Here is a 17,883-nt window from a genome sequence, read left to right on the forward strand (position 1 = left end):
ATTGGAAATTATTTTCTATGCGCTGGAAAAGAGCAGCACCCCAAGACAGAATTTACAGCAGTGGGTCAGACATTAGAGGTTCACCCACACCTTCCCCGCCTTCCTGAACATGCTGCTGCCCCAACCGATTCCAGCGCAAAAATTTTGCAATAAAAGTAGCAGCCAATGAGGCGGAAAAAAAAAGAAGAAAAACCAGAAAAAGAAGCAGGACAAAGCATAACAAAAAATCTTCTTTTATGAGCTAATAAAATGCGTCTAAGCAGAGGGGAGGAGGGGGAGCTGGCGACTGGGACTGAGACTGAGACTGGAGGCTAAAGAAAAGCATCCAAAATTAATTAACAAAATATGTTGCAGGCCAGGCAGTGGCAGGCAAATGGGGAAAAAAAGATGAAAATGAAATATCTCTTGCACACACACACACAAAAATCTTAGCTTGTGGAAAGAGTAAATGGGGCAGATGGGGGAGGGGGCAGGGAGAGTGAATGATGTGTGTGCCATGGCAAATTAATTGTTGTCGCCAAATGCTGCCCCACAGCATTCATTAATAGGCATTCCCCACTTTCCCCGTCTCTCATTATTTTGTAGCTGGAAAAAAAAGAAACCGAAACTGAAACCGAAACCGAAACAACGCAAGCCTTGACTTGATAATCATTTTGTGTGTACTCGTATCTACCTTTCACAATTCAATTCAATTCCATAATTCTAGTCAAACATTCAACAATTGTTTAAGTAAAAATTCGGTCCGTTTATCCGCTTATTGTGTGCCCCAAAAGGAGTAGCCAAAAGTTTATTAAATTCTTGTATTTTCCCTATGTTATTAAAACAAAAAAAAACAAAAAAGTCTTCGCTGCGAAGTGAGTGGTTCCGAAGGGAAATACATAAACGAACTTGATTGAAAGTGCGCAAGAATAAAGAATAAATTAATCTACCAATCTCTCTCTCTCTCTCTCTCTCTCTCTCCCTTTCTGTGTGGCAGGCTTTCTTGGCAGTTTTCTATCAAAGGGCCTGAAGACCAATCAATTGGTTGTGAATACGGATGAGAAAACCCTGCGACCCGTTGCACGACTGAAGGAACCGCGCGATCTTTTCGCCCTGCCGAAGGACAAGGACAATGACTGCTCACAGCAGGCCCCCAGATGGCCCGTCGAGTGTCAGGTGAGTGTGTGGCTCGCCAGTGCCGGCCAAAAGTGCAACAGGAGTTAAGACTCCACCCATTGACGGACGCTATGTATAGCGCAAATATTTAGCCATCTATGCAACCATCCAAACACATTAAATTCAATATCGAACGAAGGACAAGCGCCGCTCTAGGGGAGGTTGGGTTATGTGGGTTATATTCAATGCCTTTGACACGCACCTTGTCGGCCAGGATATCCCGGGGACATGCGTGCCACGCCTCATAAATATTAATGCACATAAAACGAGCCAGAGCGAGAGAATCTTTTAGGAGTCGAGGTGCCGAGGATGTGGTACGGGGCACGGGGTGCGACCTCGCGGAAGTTTTAAAAAGCAGCGCGCGCGCCCACAAAAAGGCAGCAACTAATTCGCCTCCCATTCTCACATCCGCCCAACCATCCATCCATCCATCTCTCTCTCTCTCTCTCTCTCTCTCTCTGCTACGAATGCATACACATGTAGGTCAAATTGCAATAAAAACAAAAAACTAAAATAAAATAAAAGGTGCACACTCCCCCCTCCCCCATCCGACCCATCGGCGTTTACACCTCGTTAACCCACCGGTTAACCCCCATGGCATGCGGCACAAATTTGTGAGCCAAAAAAAAACTAAAGAAAAAACTAAAGAAAAAACTAAAGAAAAATGCAATGAAAAATCCTTTCATTTCCGCTTGTTTTCAGATTTGTGTTCTTGTTCTTGTTGTTTTTGGTTTTTTGCCTAATTGATGGGCCAAATCGTTAGCCATGTTAACAATTGATTTGATTTGTTGAACGGATTCGTACATTCGATGCTGATTCTTCTGCTGCTGATCTGCTGATTCTGCTGCCAAATTGTGTTTAAGGCAAATATTACACATCCGCCCTGTCCGCAGCGCAGCTACATAGCAACGGGGAATGATCTATGGGCTATATGGGCTATATGGGGGAGGGGGGATAAGCCAAAAAAATTGGCTAACACTGACTGCTAGAGCGGGGTGACTGCTAAGTGGTAATAGAGAGAGAGAGAGAGGGGCTGGGGGGGCAGTCTATCAAAGTGGAGGTCAATTGTTGGGCAATTTGTTTGTGGCGCAGTTTGACTGAATCAAAGGAACAACAAAAAAGCGCCTGTCAATTATCTTGTTTTCAATTAACAAAAGTGCCAACAAAAACAAAAATTCACAAAAAAAAAAACTCAACAAAAAATCCATCAATGAAATGCAAAAGAAAAAAAAGATAGAATTATTTTAATTTTAATAGTCATTAATCAGCACTCCCACTACATATCGATATCGAATATTTTGCACAGAGTTGGTAGCCTTTAACCCTGACCTGCCCCTTCCAGCTCTCTTCTCTGCAGGAAGCTCTAGGCACGCTCACACACACACACACACACACACGCTCCGCTTTGTCTTGTAAAGTTTCACAAACTGTAAATGCAATTAAGGACAAAAATAATAATAGGGAACACAAACGGCAGCGAAAAGTTGGGCAAATCGTTTTTTCTTTTCTCTTCTGTGTTTGGTATGAATACCCTTTGAAAATAAGGGCTATAAGGATTTCTAGCAGACGTTTGAAACTAACTGCAGATAGAAGCATAAACAAGCATAAAAACATAATATTGGTGGGAGATACGCCAATGCTCGGTATCCGATACTCGGTACCACCAGTAAACACGATTATTTAAACTGCTTGCACTGCTTCATGACACTTCAAATCAGCTGTGTTTGTGTGTGTTGTTTTTTTTGTTTTTTTTTTTGTTTTTTGCCTGAATCGAATAATTAATAATCCGAGATCTGCAAGAGTATCAAATTGGCTTCCTTATGGCTCAGCTCTCTTCCTTTCGCTCGGATTCTTCTGCTGTCTCTTATGCTTCCCCCCTTTCCTTACCCTCATTAACGGCGAAACGACGGCCATGACGTGCAATTTTGCAAACGCAAATAAAAAGTGAAATTTCAAAAACGCCTTCAGTGTTGATTTGACTTTTTATTTGTTGTACTTGTACTTGTTGTTGGTGTTTTTTGTTTGTTTGTTGTTACTGCACTGACACTGGCATTGGCAATGGACGAACAGACAGTGGGACGACGGCACAGAAAGGCATTCAAAGTTTTCATTACCAGTGGGAGAAACAGAAACAGTAAGAGAGACAGAGAGAGAGAGTGAGAGAGAGCAGTGAGTCGCGGGGGAAGTCTGACAGCGAGACGAGAGAAATAAACAAGCTAATTAGTTAGTTAGTTTGATAACACACACACACACACACACACACATGCACTGCACACAAAAGAAATAAGCTCAAATAAATACAGCAAAAATATAAAAAGAGCCGAGAGGCAGACAGGCAGAGAGAGAGAGAGCGCGGGAGAGTAAAGGATGATTTACAGCAACCTTTGGCACACGTCACACAGCGCAGCGCGCGGGCGGATTGCTTTTGCTTTACGTTTTGTTCTCGTCTCGGGAAAGAGCTGCGCTGCCGCTGCCGCTGCAAACTGACGGCTGATATGTTTCAATTAAGCCAGAGCGCGCACACACACACGCGCACAGAAAACGAAACACGGCAGACAGACAGAAAGACAGTCAGATTTGCATTTTAAGCCTCTCTGCTGCCGCCTCACACAGTGGAACGAAACGTTTTAAGTATGTAGGCAATATTAAAGTTCCATTAGCAGCAGCAGCAGCAGCAGCAGAATTACATTAATCTGTCCGCCATTGTGCTGCCGCTGTTATGGGATTGTGACATTTACATTTGCCCCTTGACAGCAGCATGTGACTGGCAAAAGAACAGCTGATGCAGCAGCCAATGGCTGTGTCCCCCTCTATACTGTAATAGTAGATAATATTCCACCCAAAAATCGTATCTATGTACATACAAAATCCAAACCCCCTTAACAGTCACCCCACCCCTCCATTCGCTTATGGGCAATTTGTGCAGCATTTGTTTGTTTGTAGTCCACAGTAGTTGGAGCTAGGGTATCCAAGGCGTCGGCACACGCCGCTCCATGTTTGCTATGCTTGTTTTAAAGCTCCCTCGAGATCTCGCCGCTGTGGCTCACAGTGGCCCACTGTGCACATCCATCCCGCCCGTCTTCTGCATGTACGTAAGCGCCACTACATCCAGGGCTAAGCAAATAAGCTGCTCCAGCTTTTGGGCACAATAAAAGCACAGCAAATGACGTGAAAGCCAAAGCTGTGTGGGCTAGACGGGGGCGGGGGCGGGGGGGCAGAACAGACAAATGAATGTGTGGGACAGAAACGAAATGGCCCAGTGGGGGGGGCGTACCGGGGAATTCCCATCGGTTGCCCTGCGTATGACTGGCATTTAGTTAAAATTCCTTATTAAGATGGACACTGCGAGCGATGAGAATTTTTTCGGCCTGTCGCCAGATTTTGAGGCATGGCAGGCACTTGAATGCCACTGAGCAATCACAGCCGGAGGAAAGTAGCTAAAGGAAATGACTACGCCGGTGCCGTTCGCTTATGGAAGCTACACCCATAGAAAAGCACTCAAATTGATTTATAATTTATATATAAATTTATGCCCATAGATTCTCTCTGACAGTTGAAATTCCATTTAATTTAAAAAGCGAATATTTAATTAAATTAAGGCGTGGATGCATCCCTTACTTTGTCCCCCATTTGTTGTATATCTTTTGTATATGTATATGTGTATGTATATATTTGTGTTCCCTTTTTGTGATGTGCAGGTCATCGAGGAGCGCATCACACACATTCCCTATGTGCCGGCCCAGCCGGAGCCGCTCAATGCACCGACGGGCAACGAGCTGAAGCCACGGCCCGTGGGCGAGGAGAACGGCATTGTTGTGTTCAGCTACAGTCCGATTAGTGCCGTCAATTATGTAAGTATTCCCCATTGGAAATATTCCCCACACACACACACGCACTCTGCACTAACCGGCACTTATCGGGGGAAAGGGAGAGGGACGGGACACACACAAGTTTCACATATTTCTTTTTGATTTGATTAAACCAAATAAAACAAAACAAAAACCACAGGCAAAGCCGAGGGCCAAGAAGGAGGATGAGTCCAGCGATGAATCGGACTACTCATCGGACTCGAGGAACGATTCAACGCCGCCCAGTCGAACGACGCCCGTGCGCCAGCCGGGGGCTGGCAGTCGCGGCGGCAAGCTGAACAGCGTCTCCAAGATGATCAACAGCCTGGACAATCGCTCGACCAGCGCCTCCCTGGACGATGACAATGACAATGACAATGATTTCGATGACGACCCCTATGACTATGACACGAGTGGCGCTGGCGCTGGCGGCGGCGGCGGCAGTGGCGAGGCCCGGGAAAAGGCCATCATCAAGGATCTCATTGAGGAGAAGAAGCGCCGCTACATGAGCGCTGCGGCCGGAGCAGAGGAGAAGCAACAGCAGCAGCAGCAGCCCACTGGCCACAACAGCCAGACGGCCAGCAGATCGGAGAGCAAGCCCAAGAGCAGCAACAGCAACAGCAACAAGCAGGGCAACGCCATCAGCGATGGCATCGATGACATCTGGAAGAACAACACCAGCGAGTACAAGCCCGCCTCGCCGCGCTACATCCTCAGCCAGTTCGGGAAGAATGTGACCAGGGCCGTGATCGATCGTCTGGTGGATCATGGCGATGAGAAGCAGCCGACGGGCGGCACGGGCACGGCCAGCGGCAGTCAAAAGGTAGCGTCGTCGAGCAAGTATGCCATATCCCCGATCAAGTTGCCCAAAAAGAATATCGCTCGGCTGGAGATCGCCTTTGAGCGCAGTGTTCGTCCCGTTTCACCGGCCTCGGCCATAGTCACGAATCCAGAGCTCATTCATAGCAATTTGCTGAGCGATCTGTTGGTGCCCCTCAGCAGCACCGATGCCAGCACCAATTCGAGTCCCGTCAGCTCCGATTCCGATACGGAATCCGACACCACCGAATCAGCCGAATCAGCCTCATTCCATTCGTGTCGACTGGCCGGCGGTGCAGACAACATGCCGCTGGCGCTGGCGCTGCCTCCGCCTCCGCCTCTGCCTCAGCCCTGTGCGGGCTCCGGCAATGTATCCGAAACGGAAACTTTGGTGGGGGAGGAGAGCAAAAGCCAGAGCAAAATCAAGCCAGCACGTAAGCAAAGCAGCGGCGCCCAGGCAGGCGATTGAGGTCAGATCTGGCGGGACTTTGGCCCTAGATCTAGCTTCAATCCGGTGGCAAGAGCACACAAAATCAAAGATTATGGAACACATATTGTCAGCCCCCCCCCCCATTCGTTCACTCTGCCTTTGTGTGCCATAATCGTTGACATTTGTTTAGCTCAATATTTAAGTAGTTGATTTGATCGTAGCTCCTGCCCACAGCTGGGGGGCAACAGCGCAAGATAAAGCAGTCCAGAGGGAGGCATTCCATGCGAGGCGGCAGCACTGTGCCATATACACATGCGGCAACCCTTGCGGCGGCTGCAGCTGCCAACAGGGCGGCACGCCATGGCGACACAGAGCCAAACAATTCCATGGATAGCCTCATGGGTGAATGTGGGACTGGGACTGGAACTGGAACTGGTAGTGGGACTGGGACTGGGACTGGGCCGGGGCCGGGCACTAGCACTGGCACTGGCACTGGCACAACCACGAGCAGCCTCAATGCTTATCCATCGTACCAGAGTCAAGAATCATCGACTAATCAGGAGACGAACACCTCGTCTCAATCGCTGTTATGCTCTTCTAATCCATTGCCGCAAGCACAGTTCAGCCGTTCGGCGGTGGGCGGTGCCAAATTCGTCACAAACTGCCATCCCATGAATGCCGAGGAGTACGACGGGCTGGAGTTTGAGTCGCGCTTCGAGAGCGGCAACCTGGCCAAAGCGGTACAGATCACGCCCACCTATTACGAGCTGTATCTGCGTCCCGATCTCTACACGAGCCGCTCCAAGCAGTGGTTCTACTTTCGTGTGCGGCGCACACGCCGCAAGATGCTCTATCGCTTCTCGATTGTGAATCTTGTGAAGTCCGACAGCCTCTACAACGATGGCATGCAGCCGGTCATGTACTCCACGCTGGGGGCCAAGGAGAGGAGCGAGGGCTGGCGGCGTTGCGGCGATAATATCTGTTATTATCGCAATGATGATGAGTAAGTACAGAACCGTAGCGAAGCAGTAGTCCCGGCAGCTCGTTTATTGTTTGTTTGTTCGTTCTCCATCTCATCCCCAAGAAGAAGTACCAGCAATAATGGCAATGAGGAGGATGAGGACAACTCCACATACACGCTCACATTCACCATTGAGTTTGAGCACGATGAGGATACGGTTTACTTTGCCCACAGCTATCCGTACACATACAGCGATCTGCAGGACTATCTCATGGAGATCCAGCGCCATCCGGTCAAGTCAAAGTTCTGCAAATTGCGTCTACTCTGCCGCACGCTGGCCGGCAACAATGTCTACTATCTGACGGTGACGGCGCCATCCAGCAACGAAGAAAATATGCGGGTAAGTAGTAGCTAACTAAATAATCTTCTCGATTCTCAATATTCGACACAATTTTTCGTGTGGCCTGGGGGCCTGGGCGCAGCGTAAAAAATCAATTGTCGTTTCGGCACGCGTCCATCCAAGTGAAACGCCTGCATCGTGGATGATGAAGGGACTGATGGACTTCATCACTGGCGACACAACAGTGGCCAAGCGGCTGCGCCACAAGTTCATCTTCAAGCTGGTGCCAATGCTGAATCCGGACGGTGTGATTGTGGGCAATACGCGCAACTCGCTCACCGGCAAGGACTTGAATCGTCAGTATCGCACGGTTATCCGTGAGACATATCCATCCATTTGGTATACAAAAGCCATGATTAGAAGGTGAGTCCGAGTCCCAGTCCCAGTCCCCATTTAAATTTATTCCCTAATGTATTCCACTCTACTCAAGACTGATTGAAGAGTGCGGCGTGGCCATGTACTGTGATATGCACGCGCACTCACGCAAACACAACATATTTATTTATGGCTGTGAGAACAAGCGGAATCCGGAGAAGAAGCTCACCGAGCAGGTATTCCCCCTGATGCTACACAAGAACAGTGCGGATCGGGTGAGTGCTGCACAGATGATACGAGAGGGACATTCGATATATTCGATGTACATATATGTTGTAGTTCTCCTTTGAGAGCTGCAAGTTCAAGATACAACGCAGCAAGGAGGGCACTGGTCGCATTGTCGTCTGGATGCTGGGCATCACCAATAGCTATACGATTGAGGCATCCTTTGGTGGCTCCTCGCTGGGGTCGCGCAAGGGCACGCACTTCAATACGCAGGTAAGTGCCATCCAGCAGGATATGATGGGAATCTAAAGCGGTGCGGAGCGGTGGGCAACACATGGATGCTCGAGACGCACAAGCGAAGTCGGCTAAAAGAGAACGCTCGAGAAAAGAACATACATGTCGTGTATTGATGCTTCCCTGCCCACCGATCTCCATCAGTTAGTTGATTGCTATGCGCCTGATATTACTTCTTCTTTCTTCTTTCTTGTTTTGTTTCTTTCTTTGGTTTCTTTTGCGCAGGACTATGAACACATGGGACGAGCATTTTGTGAGACACTGTTGGACTATTGCGATGAGAATCCAAACAAAGTAAAGCGCCATGCAAAGTTATTTAAGCAAATCAAAAAGATAAGAAAACGCGAGAAACGCGAACAGAAAGCATTGAAATTACAGAAAATGGCCGATCAGGGATGTATAATGAACGATAAGCTGAAAGTGAAACGTTCTGTGGAGAAAAGTGTCTCCTAGGAAACGATTCTCTCCGGAAACTCTTTCTCAAAACACACACACACACACACACACACAGACACACCACAAAATACACACACACACACACACATAGTAGACGGAGATACACGATCGTAGTAGTGTGCCGCTCTCAAAATGTATTTGTACTGTTATCGTTATCGTTATCGTCATCGTCATCGTAATTGTTATCGCCCTGTTTGTGTGTTTGCCTGATAATCGTAATCGTTATCGTAATCGTATTGCTATCGCGTGCTGTGCTGTGCTGACAAATCAAATATATATCCCCCCCCACCAACACCACCCACACCAACAATATATAGTACATATACATATATACATAAACCCATATACTAAATACTCGTACACACGATGAGAAAATTGCGAAGAGAAAAGGGAAAAAAGTGTCGCATTAAGAGCGTCCCACACATCGGCCAGAGCCAAAGATCTATATATACATACATATATATATATATATAGATATATATTCGGCATTGAATTGAATTAATTTGAATGCTGTCTATTTGCGCGTATCGTAGTTTTTCTAATGTTTTTGGATTCCCAATTGCGTGCATAGGCCAACCCGCCCGCCCTCGCCCTCGCCCACGCCACCACCCGAGAGGATCCTATGCACGCAATGGGAAGATATACATATATCTTACCACACCCACACACAGACACATCCACTCAATATCACACACGTAAATATCGCAATATAGCTGCGATATATACATATATATATATATATATATAGTATTTGATGTACACACAGCACAGCCAAACTCTGCAGCCAGGCGCACTGCTCCTCGGAGAGAACTCTATTTCTAATCTATTTTCTATTACATATTAGAATTATTTGATAACTTGTTTGTTTTTTTTTTTATTTTTTACCTTACATTACTTTTACGTTTACTTTAAATGTTTTTAGTTGTAAGTAAAAATGGAAACATAAACTGCGTATTATTATAGCCGGAGAAAATATTATTTTTTTGAAATAAATACCATCTTATACAGTCGATTTTTGTATCCACATTTTGATGTATTGTAGTTTAGCTTTGTTGTTGTTGTTGTTGTTGCTTTATCTGCTTTGTATTTTCCACAACACACATTGGCTTTAATTATTTTTTGTTTTTATTTTTATTTTTATTTTTATTTTAATTATTAATTATTTAATTATTTTTTATTTACTTTCCGCCTGGGTTTGATTTCTAACTAATCCAAATGCATTAACATTTACAATAGATTTTAAATTTACTCAAACAACAGGACAGGCTGCGATCCAAAATCATCGAAAGACTGATGAGAGAAGGCTCCAGTGCCGACGAGCCACTGAATATACCATTATCGGATTACTCAAGGTACGGTGCAGCACGCCATTCACCCCACCCCTACCACCTCAGGGTTTAAGTTTTAAGGGAGGTTAAAATATGGCAAAAGCCACAGCTGATTTTTCAGTTTAATTTAATCTAATTAAATCTTTAATCCATGAGACATTTTACCTCTCCAAAGCCAAAGCCCATTACTAACCCTTAACATTGTTTTCTCTTTTTTTTTGTTGTATAACCCCCTAAACCCCGCATGAACAACCAAACAAACAACCAAACAAACAGCGACGAGGGCAACTGCAGCTCCAGCTCGGACAACGAGGGCAAGCACTCGATCACGGCCTCCGATCTGGAGGGACCCTGCTGTGCGCCCACACGTGCCCCGCCCAGTTCGCCGGAGGTCATACACGAGATACGAAAGGTAGGTGGTGTCGCCGCTTCAAACTACAGCACCGTAATGCACCTTGCCACCTGCCACCTGCCACCTTGCCACCTGCCCCATGCTCCCTGTAGTTCCGAGTGCGTCGCATGCGCAAGGTGATGCACGAACTGGATCGCATTTACTTTACGCCGCTGTTCCAGCGCAAGTTCAAGGCCCTCAACACACTGAAGCGACGGCGCCACAAGCTGGGCGCCACCAAGACACCGTCGCCGGTGGTCAAGCGGCTGAAAAGCGGCGCTGGTGACACCGCCGCAGCCGCCACATCGCTGGCCGAGCCGTTTATGCGCCGGCAGGCGAAGAAGCCAGCAGCCAGCAAGCAGGCAATCGAAAAGGAAAGCTCCGACGACAGCATTGGCTCGAGCTCCCAATCGCAGGAGAACGAGCCGGCAGCGGCCACGGAGACGACGACAAGGACAAGGAAAGCGAAGACAGCGGCGCGCAGGACACGCAGCACGGCCGCCGCGAGCGGCCCCCAGGCTGGGGGATCGGCTGGGGGATCGGCAGGCAAACAGAAGGCAGGCAAGAAGAAGAAGTATATGCAAACGGAGAAGAAGAAGCCGCCGGCGAACCACAAGCTGCATGTGGATCGCAATTTTCGCCTGTGGCTGGCCAATCGCAAGATCTTCATATGTCGCCGCAAAAAGGTAGAGTCCCCCCACACCCACCCCCCCACTGCACTGCACTGCACTCCACCCTACCCCTCTTCCATTGGTAATCCTCATTAGTCGTTGCAGACGCGTCGCACTCGTGTGCGCAACAAGGCGCCCAAGAAGCGCGGCGAGGTGGTGCGCACCACACTGGATCTGCCCACCACCGATCCCGGCTCCGATCTGCACTTCTCCACCGACGACGAGGAGCACTCGCCGACGACAGGGCCGAGCGGCTACGGTGCCGTGGCCCCGCTGCGGCACACCCTGCTCCAGAGCGAGCTGCAGCGGCGCTACATTGAGGAAATCGGCGACACGGTGGTGCAGAAGCCAAAGCCCGCCCATATGCCGCCGGAGCTGATTGTGACAACGCCCTCGAAGAGCAACACACCGGGCGGCGGCAAGAAGCTTGACTTTTACAAGCTGACGCCACGCACAGCGCCCGAACTGGCCATGGGCATGGGCATGGGCATGGGCATGTACAAGCAGCAGCAGGTGGTGAGCGTTGGGACAACATCAACGTCTGCCAGGCGCACCTACTCGTGGCACAATCTCGACCAGGAGGCGGCCATCTCCGCCACCAACAGCAGCATCAGCAAGCAGGCAGCCAATTTCTATATGAACGAGTCCAAGGCAGCGATGAAGATCAAGCCACCGCCGCCACGAAGGTAAGCGCCACCGAATCGCTCCTGCTGGGCTGGTCTTGCATTGATTCTGATTGCCACTTGGTGCACAGGAACTTTATACCCCAGCGAAATGTGACGAGCACCTCCTCGGCGGATGATCTGCAGCTGAAGCTGTCGCTCAAGAAGAAGATCTGGACGGGTGCCCATGGGGAGCCCGATGGACGACCGCTGTCCTGGTTTAAGGGTCACATGAACCAGGCTCAGGCACAGGCACAGGCTCAGGCACAGGCACAGTCCAATGCCATGGCCGCTGGAGGGGGAGGAGCAAGCCGCACCGTGTTCACTGCTGCCAGTGGCAGAGAAGCGGGTGGAGCAGCAGCAGCAGCAGCGCCGCCCACCATAATGGGAGCGCCGCGCAAGCCCAGGAAACTCGAGCAGGTGGATCTGTTCAAGTAAGTTGGCCCTGGTCCTGGCACCGAGTCTCAAATCCTTAATGTCAATTCTCTTTTGTAGCGCCTGCTCCCAGAAGCTCATCATGTGGCAGCAGCAGGAGGAGCACAAGAAAGTGCAGCCGCAGCGTCTCGTGCGCGTCGAGGATCAACAGCGCGAGATGATGCGCTCCTTCAAGCCCATGCAGCTGGGCAAGAAGCAATCGTTGGTGGGCAAGACCATGTCCGGGCTGGGGCCCGATGCCAGCAGTGCTGGCATGAAGGTTAAGCGCAAGTCGAGCAGCATGATGAAGATCGCCGAGACCACACAGCTGGTCACACGCTTTGCCCGCACACGCGGCAGTTCAGGCAGCTCCGCACTGCAGCAGCATCCACACCAGATGCAGCAGCAGCAGCAGCACCAGCAGCACCAGCAGCATCCGTCTCAGGGCCAGCGTATGATGTACAAGAATCAATCGCTGGCCAGTTCGGGCAGCGGACGCCATTACTCCGCTGGCATGATCAATCCACAGCATGCACATGCACATCGCGGTCCCAGCAAGTTCAAGACGGGCGGACTGGTGGTCACTGCCGTCCAGCAGCCAGGCATGGCGCCCGGCAGCAGCAGCAGCTCACGCCGGATGCGCAATGCAGCCGGACTGCCGCCGAGGGCCAGCCAGGGGGGACACACGGGATTCGGAGCAGCTGCAACAGGCAGCAGCAGGTAGCGGTGGCGGTGGCGGTGGCAACGGCAACGGTTTGCTGCAGTATCAGCGGAACACCAACGTACAGATGAACAAATCCTCGACGACGGGCATCAGCCTGGACACGGTCAATCTGGTGCGCAAGGTGAAGACCAAGCTGAAGAAGCGCAAGTCCCGCGCTCTGTCCAATGGACCTGCCAAGTAGGATACACCACACACCACACCCCACCACACCCCAGCCCCCCTGTGCCTTCCATTCCCACTTCCCACTTGCCCCAGAAACCAGCTACAGCTGCTGCTACTCCAATATTCTTCCATCCACAAGGCGGAGGAGGAGGCTATTCAATTGTGTTTTAGTACTGAATTTAGTTACCTTTAACCCCTAGACCCCTCCCCTCCCCTCCCCAACCCTCCCCACACCCTACCACCAGCCATGTTGTTTTGTTTTCCACTTTAAGTCGAAATTTTTAGTCGAATTTTCCACCCAAGTTTGTTATGCAAAAGTAATTAGCAAAATTAATATAGTAAATATCCTATACATGTGTACGCATGTATGCATATAGCAGACCATATACATAGATTGGTGCATGCATATATACATATATTCAATTCAATTCAAATCAAATCAAATCTGTACCTATGATTAATATCCATAAAAAATAATGTTAAAAAGTGTGTGTGCTGCTGCTATTTTTTTGTTGTTTTTTGTGTGTGCTTTGCAGGAGTTTTTCTATGGAAATTTGCAATAAAAAAAACATTTAAAAAATATCAAACGAACCAGAGGCTCTTCAGGGGGGGTTCGAGGGGTTGCTGTTGGCTCAAATAAATAATTCAGACAACTAAAAATCAATTACGCACATGTCCGGCAAACGGCGGCAGAGACAGACGTCGTACACACACCAAAAAGCAGGACAGGACCTCCTTGGCCGGACGGGCACGTGAGTGTGTGATGGGAGCGGGGGCGGGGGATAGCAGTAGTTGACTGTGAGATTGGGTAAGGTAACCTGTACATACCTGAGCACCGAACCGCAAACCGCCGCTCAAACTTGTGCACAATTCAAGCTGAAGTCGTTATATTCGTTTAACTCTGACTGAAATGTTTAAATATTGGCGAAAGTAAACAAAATGTTGCCCAATTGTGACCTCTAGTGATGGCAGCGCGAACTTTCGATAGTCATGCATGCATATGCCTGACAAAAAGCTAACCATTTTGACACTATAGCTATCGATAGAGGCTAAGCTTATTCAATTATATATTTTAGCATAAATAATTGGTAGAACAATACGCTCACTCAGAACTGAAATGATTTAAATACACAAAATGTTGGCCAGCGCAAAGTTTTGCCCTCTGGCAAAAAGCTAACAAGTATGAAACAAATTTCACAATTCTAATCGATAGAAAATATATGAATTAATTATTTAACTCCACAAAATTAGCTTGGACTGAATATTGTTTAGCGGCGAACTATTAAAAAATCATTTTGGCATATAATGGGCTCTGTATGGACTGCCCAGCTGTGAGCATCGATCGCACAGCTGTTCGAGCTTACAACACCATCCATCACATCACTAGAAACACTATCGATTTGTTATCAATTTTGGAATGTTGTGCCCTAAGGACACAATTTATTATTATTGTTTGTATTGTTGTTGTAATATACCCAAGCCGTTATGCTAAATTAATTAAACTACATACACATGCATGCTGTACGTATGTGGGTAGGTGTAGGTGTAGGTGTAGGTGTAAGTGTAAGTGTCCCTTCTGGCTGCTGCTTCCCCACTCGTCCTGCTCGTTGCCAGCTCCTTTGCTACACGTCGCCAGAGAGTTTTGTTCGATTTAACTAAGAAATTACAACTACTACAGAAATAAATAAGAATAAGATAAACAAGTGTTAAGATATAAAACCGAAATTGAGTTTCGGTTTGGTTTGCCTCAGACATTGACAGCATTCTGCAGAGCCGTCTTATCGTCCACAATGATATTGGCCGCCGTTGTGGTTGGATTCGAGCTGAGCAATTGCTTTGTCGATGAGCTGGATGAGTAGCTATCACTGGAGCTGCGTGTGGATGCCGAATTGCCGCTAATCGGACTATCCAGCATATCTGTTGAAGGGGAGAGGAGAGCCATTAAAGGGGATGCCCTTATGTGAGAGAGCAGCAAATCCTACCTGGCAGGGAGCTAACATTGTTGGACTTCAAGTCAACAACTGTGCCCGAACCGGAGCCCACCATGTTGCCCACCGATGTGGATTTCTTGTGTAGATTCTTCTTCATGGCACTGCTAAAGCCCACCACCACACTGGTTGGGGTGCCGCCTCCGCCGACGCCGCCACGAATGCCGACACTTGCACTGCCACCGCCTGCGGATACTCCGCACAGCGGATCACCGCTCTTGGCCCGCTCTCGCTCGCGCTCCCTCTCCGTGGGACAGAGCGGACTTAGTATCGAGTTCTGCGTATCCTCGGGCGTATAGTAGTCCGAATCATCGGCCGCTGGCTCACCGCAGCTACCAGCTGCAGCACCGCTTCCACCGCTGCTGCTCGTTAGCTCCGGCCTGGGCTTGGCTCGCTTCAGCGAGGCGCCGCTTTTCTTGCTGCCAGTCTCATCGCTGGCCACTCCGCTATCACCGCCTGCTCCCGAGTTGCTGCCATTGCCACTGCCACTGCCACTGCCGCCGCCCGTCTTGTCCGCATCATCCGCCTCCAGGCAGGCCACAACCTGTTTGAGTGACTTGTTCGAGAGATTGCGGCTCTTGCTGCCCGGCGACAGCAACGGCGACAGTTTCTCGTTCTCGCTGTCCACATCGTCATCGGTGCCGGCCGAGGCATCGCCACCCGAGCCAGTACCTGTACCTGCCCCTCCCCTGGTGGTTGGGTACTTTCGCTCGTTCACAATCTGCAGCTTGTCCTGCTTCGCCTCCTCCACCGCAGTCTTGCCGGTGGGTGAGGTGATGGCAGCGGCCGTTGCCGTTGCTGTAGCCGTCGCCGTCGCCGTCGTCTTTTTGGGATCGCTTTCGATCTCCACCACGGACAGGTTGCCGCCCGTTTGGGGTGTGGTGATGGTGCCCACCTCGCTGGTCGATGTGCACGTCGAGGCATTCTTCTTGATCTTGGAGCGACGCGTGCTGTTGGACTTGACGGGCGAGGTGGCCTTGATGTCGCTGCTGGTCATCGTGGAGGCGGCCACAGTGGCCGCCGTGTCCGTAATATCATGTTCGCTTGTTCTGCAAGCCAAAAAGGAGGGAGGGAGGGGATTAAACGTCGCTTCATGTCACTGACTGACTGACTGACTGGCTGACTGGCTGAATTGCTCACCTGGCCCTGGCCACATATTGGGGTGGCCCATTGAGTGCCTCGATGAGCGAGACGGGCACATATCCCGGCGGCACATCGACGGGTGCCGCGTCCCCGCCCGCCGATGTTGGTGTATTCTGATGCAGCACATGCGTACTGATGCCCTTCTGGACGGCCCGTATCTGGAGCAGGGCCCGGAACGGTGCCCGACAGATGGGACAATTGTTGGCCTGGTAGCGCAGCGAATCGGCGCACGAATTGCACAAGCAGAGATGCCGACAGGGCAGTATGAGGGTGTCGCGCGTCTCGCTCATGCAGATGACACACTCGCTGCCATGATCGTCGATATCCTCGTCAATGGAGGACTTGTTCACCGCCTTGTTCTCAATGCCGTAGATCTCCTGCAGCAGGTAGCACAGGCCATCGACAAAGATCTTCTGCTTGAGGGCGCGCAGCACATAGCTGTTCGTCTCCGGGTGATGGTCGATCACACAGATGGTCGTGTGCGACTGTCGGCACTCGTCGTTGCCCTCCTCCACCACACAGTGTATGGCCACGGGATACTGCTCACGGCCCGAGCTGTATATGAACTCATCCTCGGGTATCACCTGGGGATTGAACACATGCCCCGGCTGCGAGAAGCTCTGGTTGATGCCCTTGTCAAAGTGATACGTCTCCGAGGCGAGGCCCTCGCGTGCCACCAGGGTCACGCCGCTGGGACTGACCTCCTCGCTGGCAAAATAGTACACGGTGATCGCACACTTGGCATCCGAATCGAAGGTGAACTCAATGTTGTAGCAGCAGGGCGGCGGCGGGGCCACCGAGTCCGAGCTGCCACCGCCCAGGCCCATCGAGCAGAGGACATTGCCATCGACATCCTCGATGGTTACGTTCGTCTTGTCGATATCGTCCAGGATCTCCATGGGCTTGGGCTTGGGCTTCTCCTTTATGGGACTGGCGGCGCCATCCACACAGTCCGGTTTCTTGTCGTTCGGCAAGCGAACGAAACGCACCGACTCCTTGCGTATGTTGACCAGACTCTTGAGGGTCTTGGTCGGCTCATTCGCCTGGGGCGGCGGATAGGGGAATGCCGTCGGGCGATTGCCCAGAAAATTCAAATCTGCATTCTCACCAAACAGATACGATTCGGGTTGGGGCGTGTCGAAGCGCTCGCCGCCCATTATGAAGTGGGTGCCAAAGAAGTTGCCCATTCGAGGCGGATATTTGTAGGCATTGTTGGGTATCTGGTCCGCTTCCTCGACCGCTGCGTTCTGCCTGCTTACAAAGTTGCCCATTTATGGGGGTGGAGGATTATAAGCTGATGTAGCTGATTAGCTAATTAACTGTAGCCCGTATAGACCAGACCGTCCGTATGTTGATTTTATTTTGTTCCCGAAACTACTTTTCTTTGCTTTCCTTTGCCTCAAGCGAATATTGCGATTTACATGGCAACAAAGTGCGATAACACAGAGCATCGATCTATCGATAGCACTATCGGGGGGGGGATGAGTGCTGTATCAG

General features: G+C 49.9%; 2 protein-coding genes across 13 annotated transcripts in view; one reads left to right on the forward strand and one right to left on the reverse strand.

Annotated features, from left to right (window-relative positions):
- Positions 1-13,311, forward strand: part of LOC111065104 (cytosolic carboxypeptidase Nna1) — a 25,424-nt gene extending 12,113 nt beyond the window's left edge. For 2 of the 12 annotated variants that reach the window (XM_022353087.2, XM_022353086.2), the window contains exons 2-16: positions 977-1,155; positions 4,854-5,006; positions 5,164-6,256; positions 6,487-7,255; positions 7,337-7,613; positions 7,696-7,976; positions 8,044-8,203; positions 8,268-8,426; positions 8,673-8,840; positions 10,140-10,255; positions 10,508-10,643; positions 10,736-11,308; positions 11,390-11,979; positions 12,048-12,389; positions 12,451-13,311. In XM_022353087.2, coding sequence (XP_022208779.2) covers positions 977-1,155; positions 4,854-5,006; positions 5,164-6,256; positions 6,487-7,255; positions 7,337-7,613; positions 7,696-7,976; positions 8,044-8,203; positions 8,268-8,426; positions 8,673-8,840; positions 10,140-10,255; positions 10,508-10,643; positions 10,736-11,308; positions 11,390-11,979; positions 12,048-12,389; positions 12,451-13,093 — 5,639 coding nt within the window. In that variant the 3' untranslated portion in view covers positions 13,094-13,311. Of the gene's footprint in view, positions 1-675; positions 855-976; positions 1,156-4,853; positions 5,007-5,163; positions 6,257-6,486; positions 7,256-7,336; positions 7,614-7,695; positions 7,977-8,043; positions 8,204-8,267; positions 8,427-8,672; positions 9,194-10,139; positions 10,256-10,507; positions 10,644-10,735; positions 11,309-11,389; positions 11,980-12,047; positions 12,390-12,450 lie in introns of those variants that run through there. The other 10 variants (XM_041595579.1, XM_022353092.2, XM_022353089.2 and 7 more) reach the window with 10 other exon arrangements.
- A 1,347-nt stretch (positions 13,312-14,658) lies between these two features.
- On the reverse strand, positions 14,659-17,819 carry LOC111064948 (E3 ubiquitin ligase Rnf157). Its single transcript, XM_022352823.2, has 3 exons — positions 16,384-17,819; positions 15,238-16,292; positions 14,659-15,172 (listed from the first exon to the last, which is right to left on the reverse strand). Exons 1-3 carry the CDS (start codon positions 17,655-17,657, stop codon positions 15,003-15,005), a joined length of 2,499 nt encoding a protein of 832 aa, XP_022208515.2. The 5' UTR covers positions 17,658-17,819; the 3' UTR covers positions 14,659-15,002.
- Between the last annotated feature and the right edge of the window lie 64 nt (positions 17,820-17,883).

Source organism: Drosophila obscura, unplaced genomic scaffold (assembly GCF_018151105.1).
Source record: "Drosophila obscura isolate BZ-5 IFL unplaced genomic scaffold, ASM1815110v1 contig_73, whole genome shotgun sequence".
Classification (NCBI taxonomy): domain Eukaryota; kingdom Metazoa; phylum Arthropoda; class Insecta; order Diptera; family Drosophilidae; genus Drosophila; species Drosophila obscura.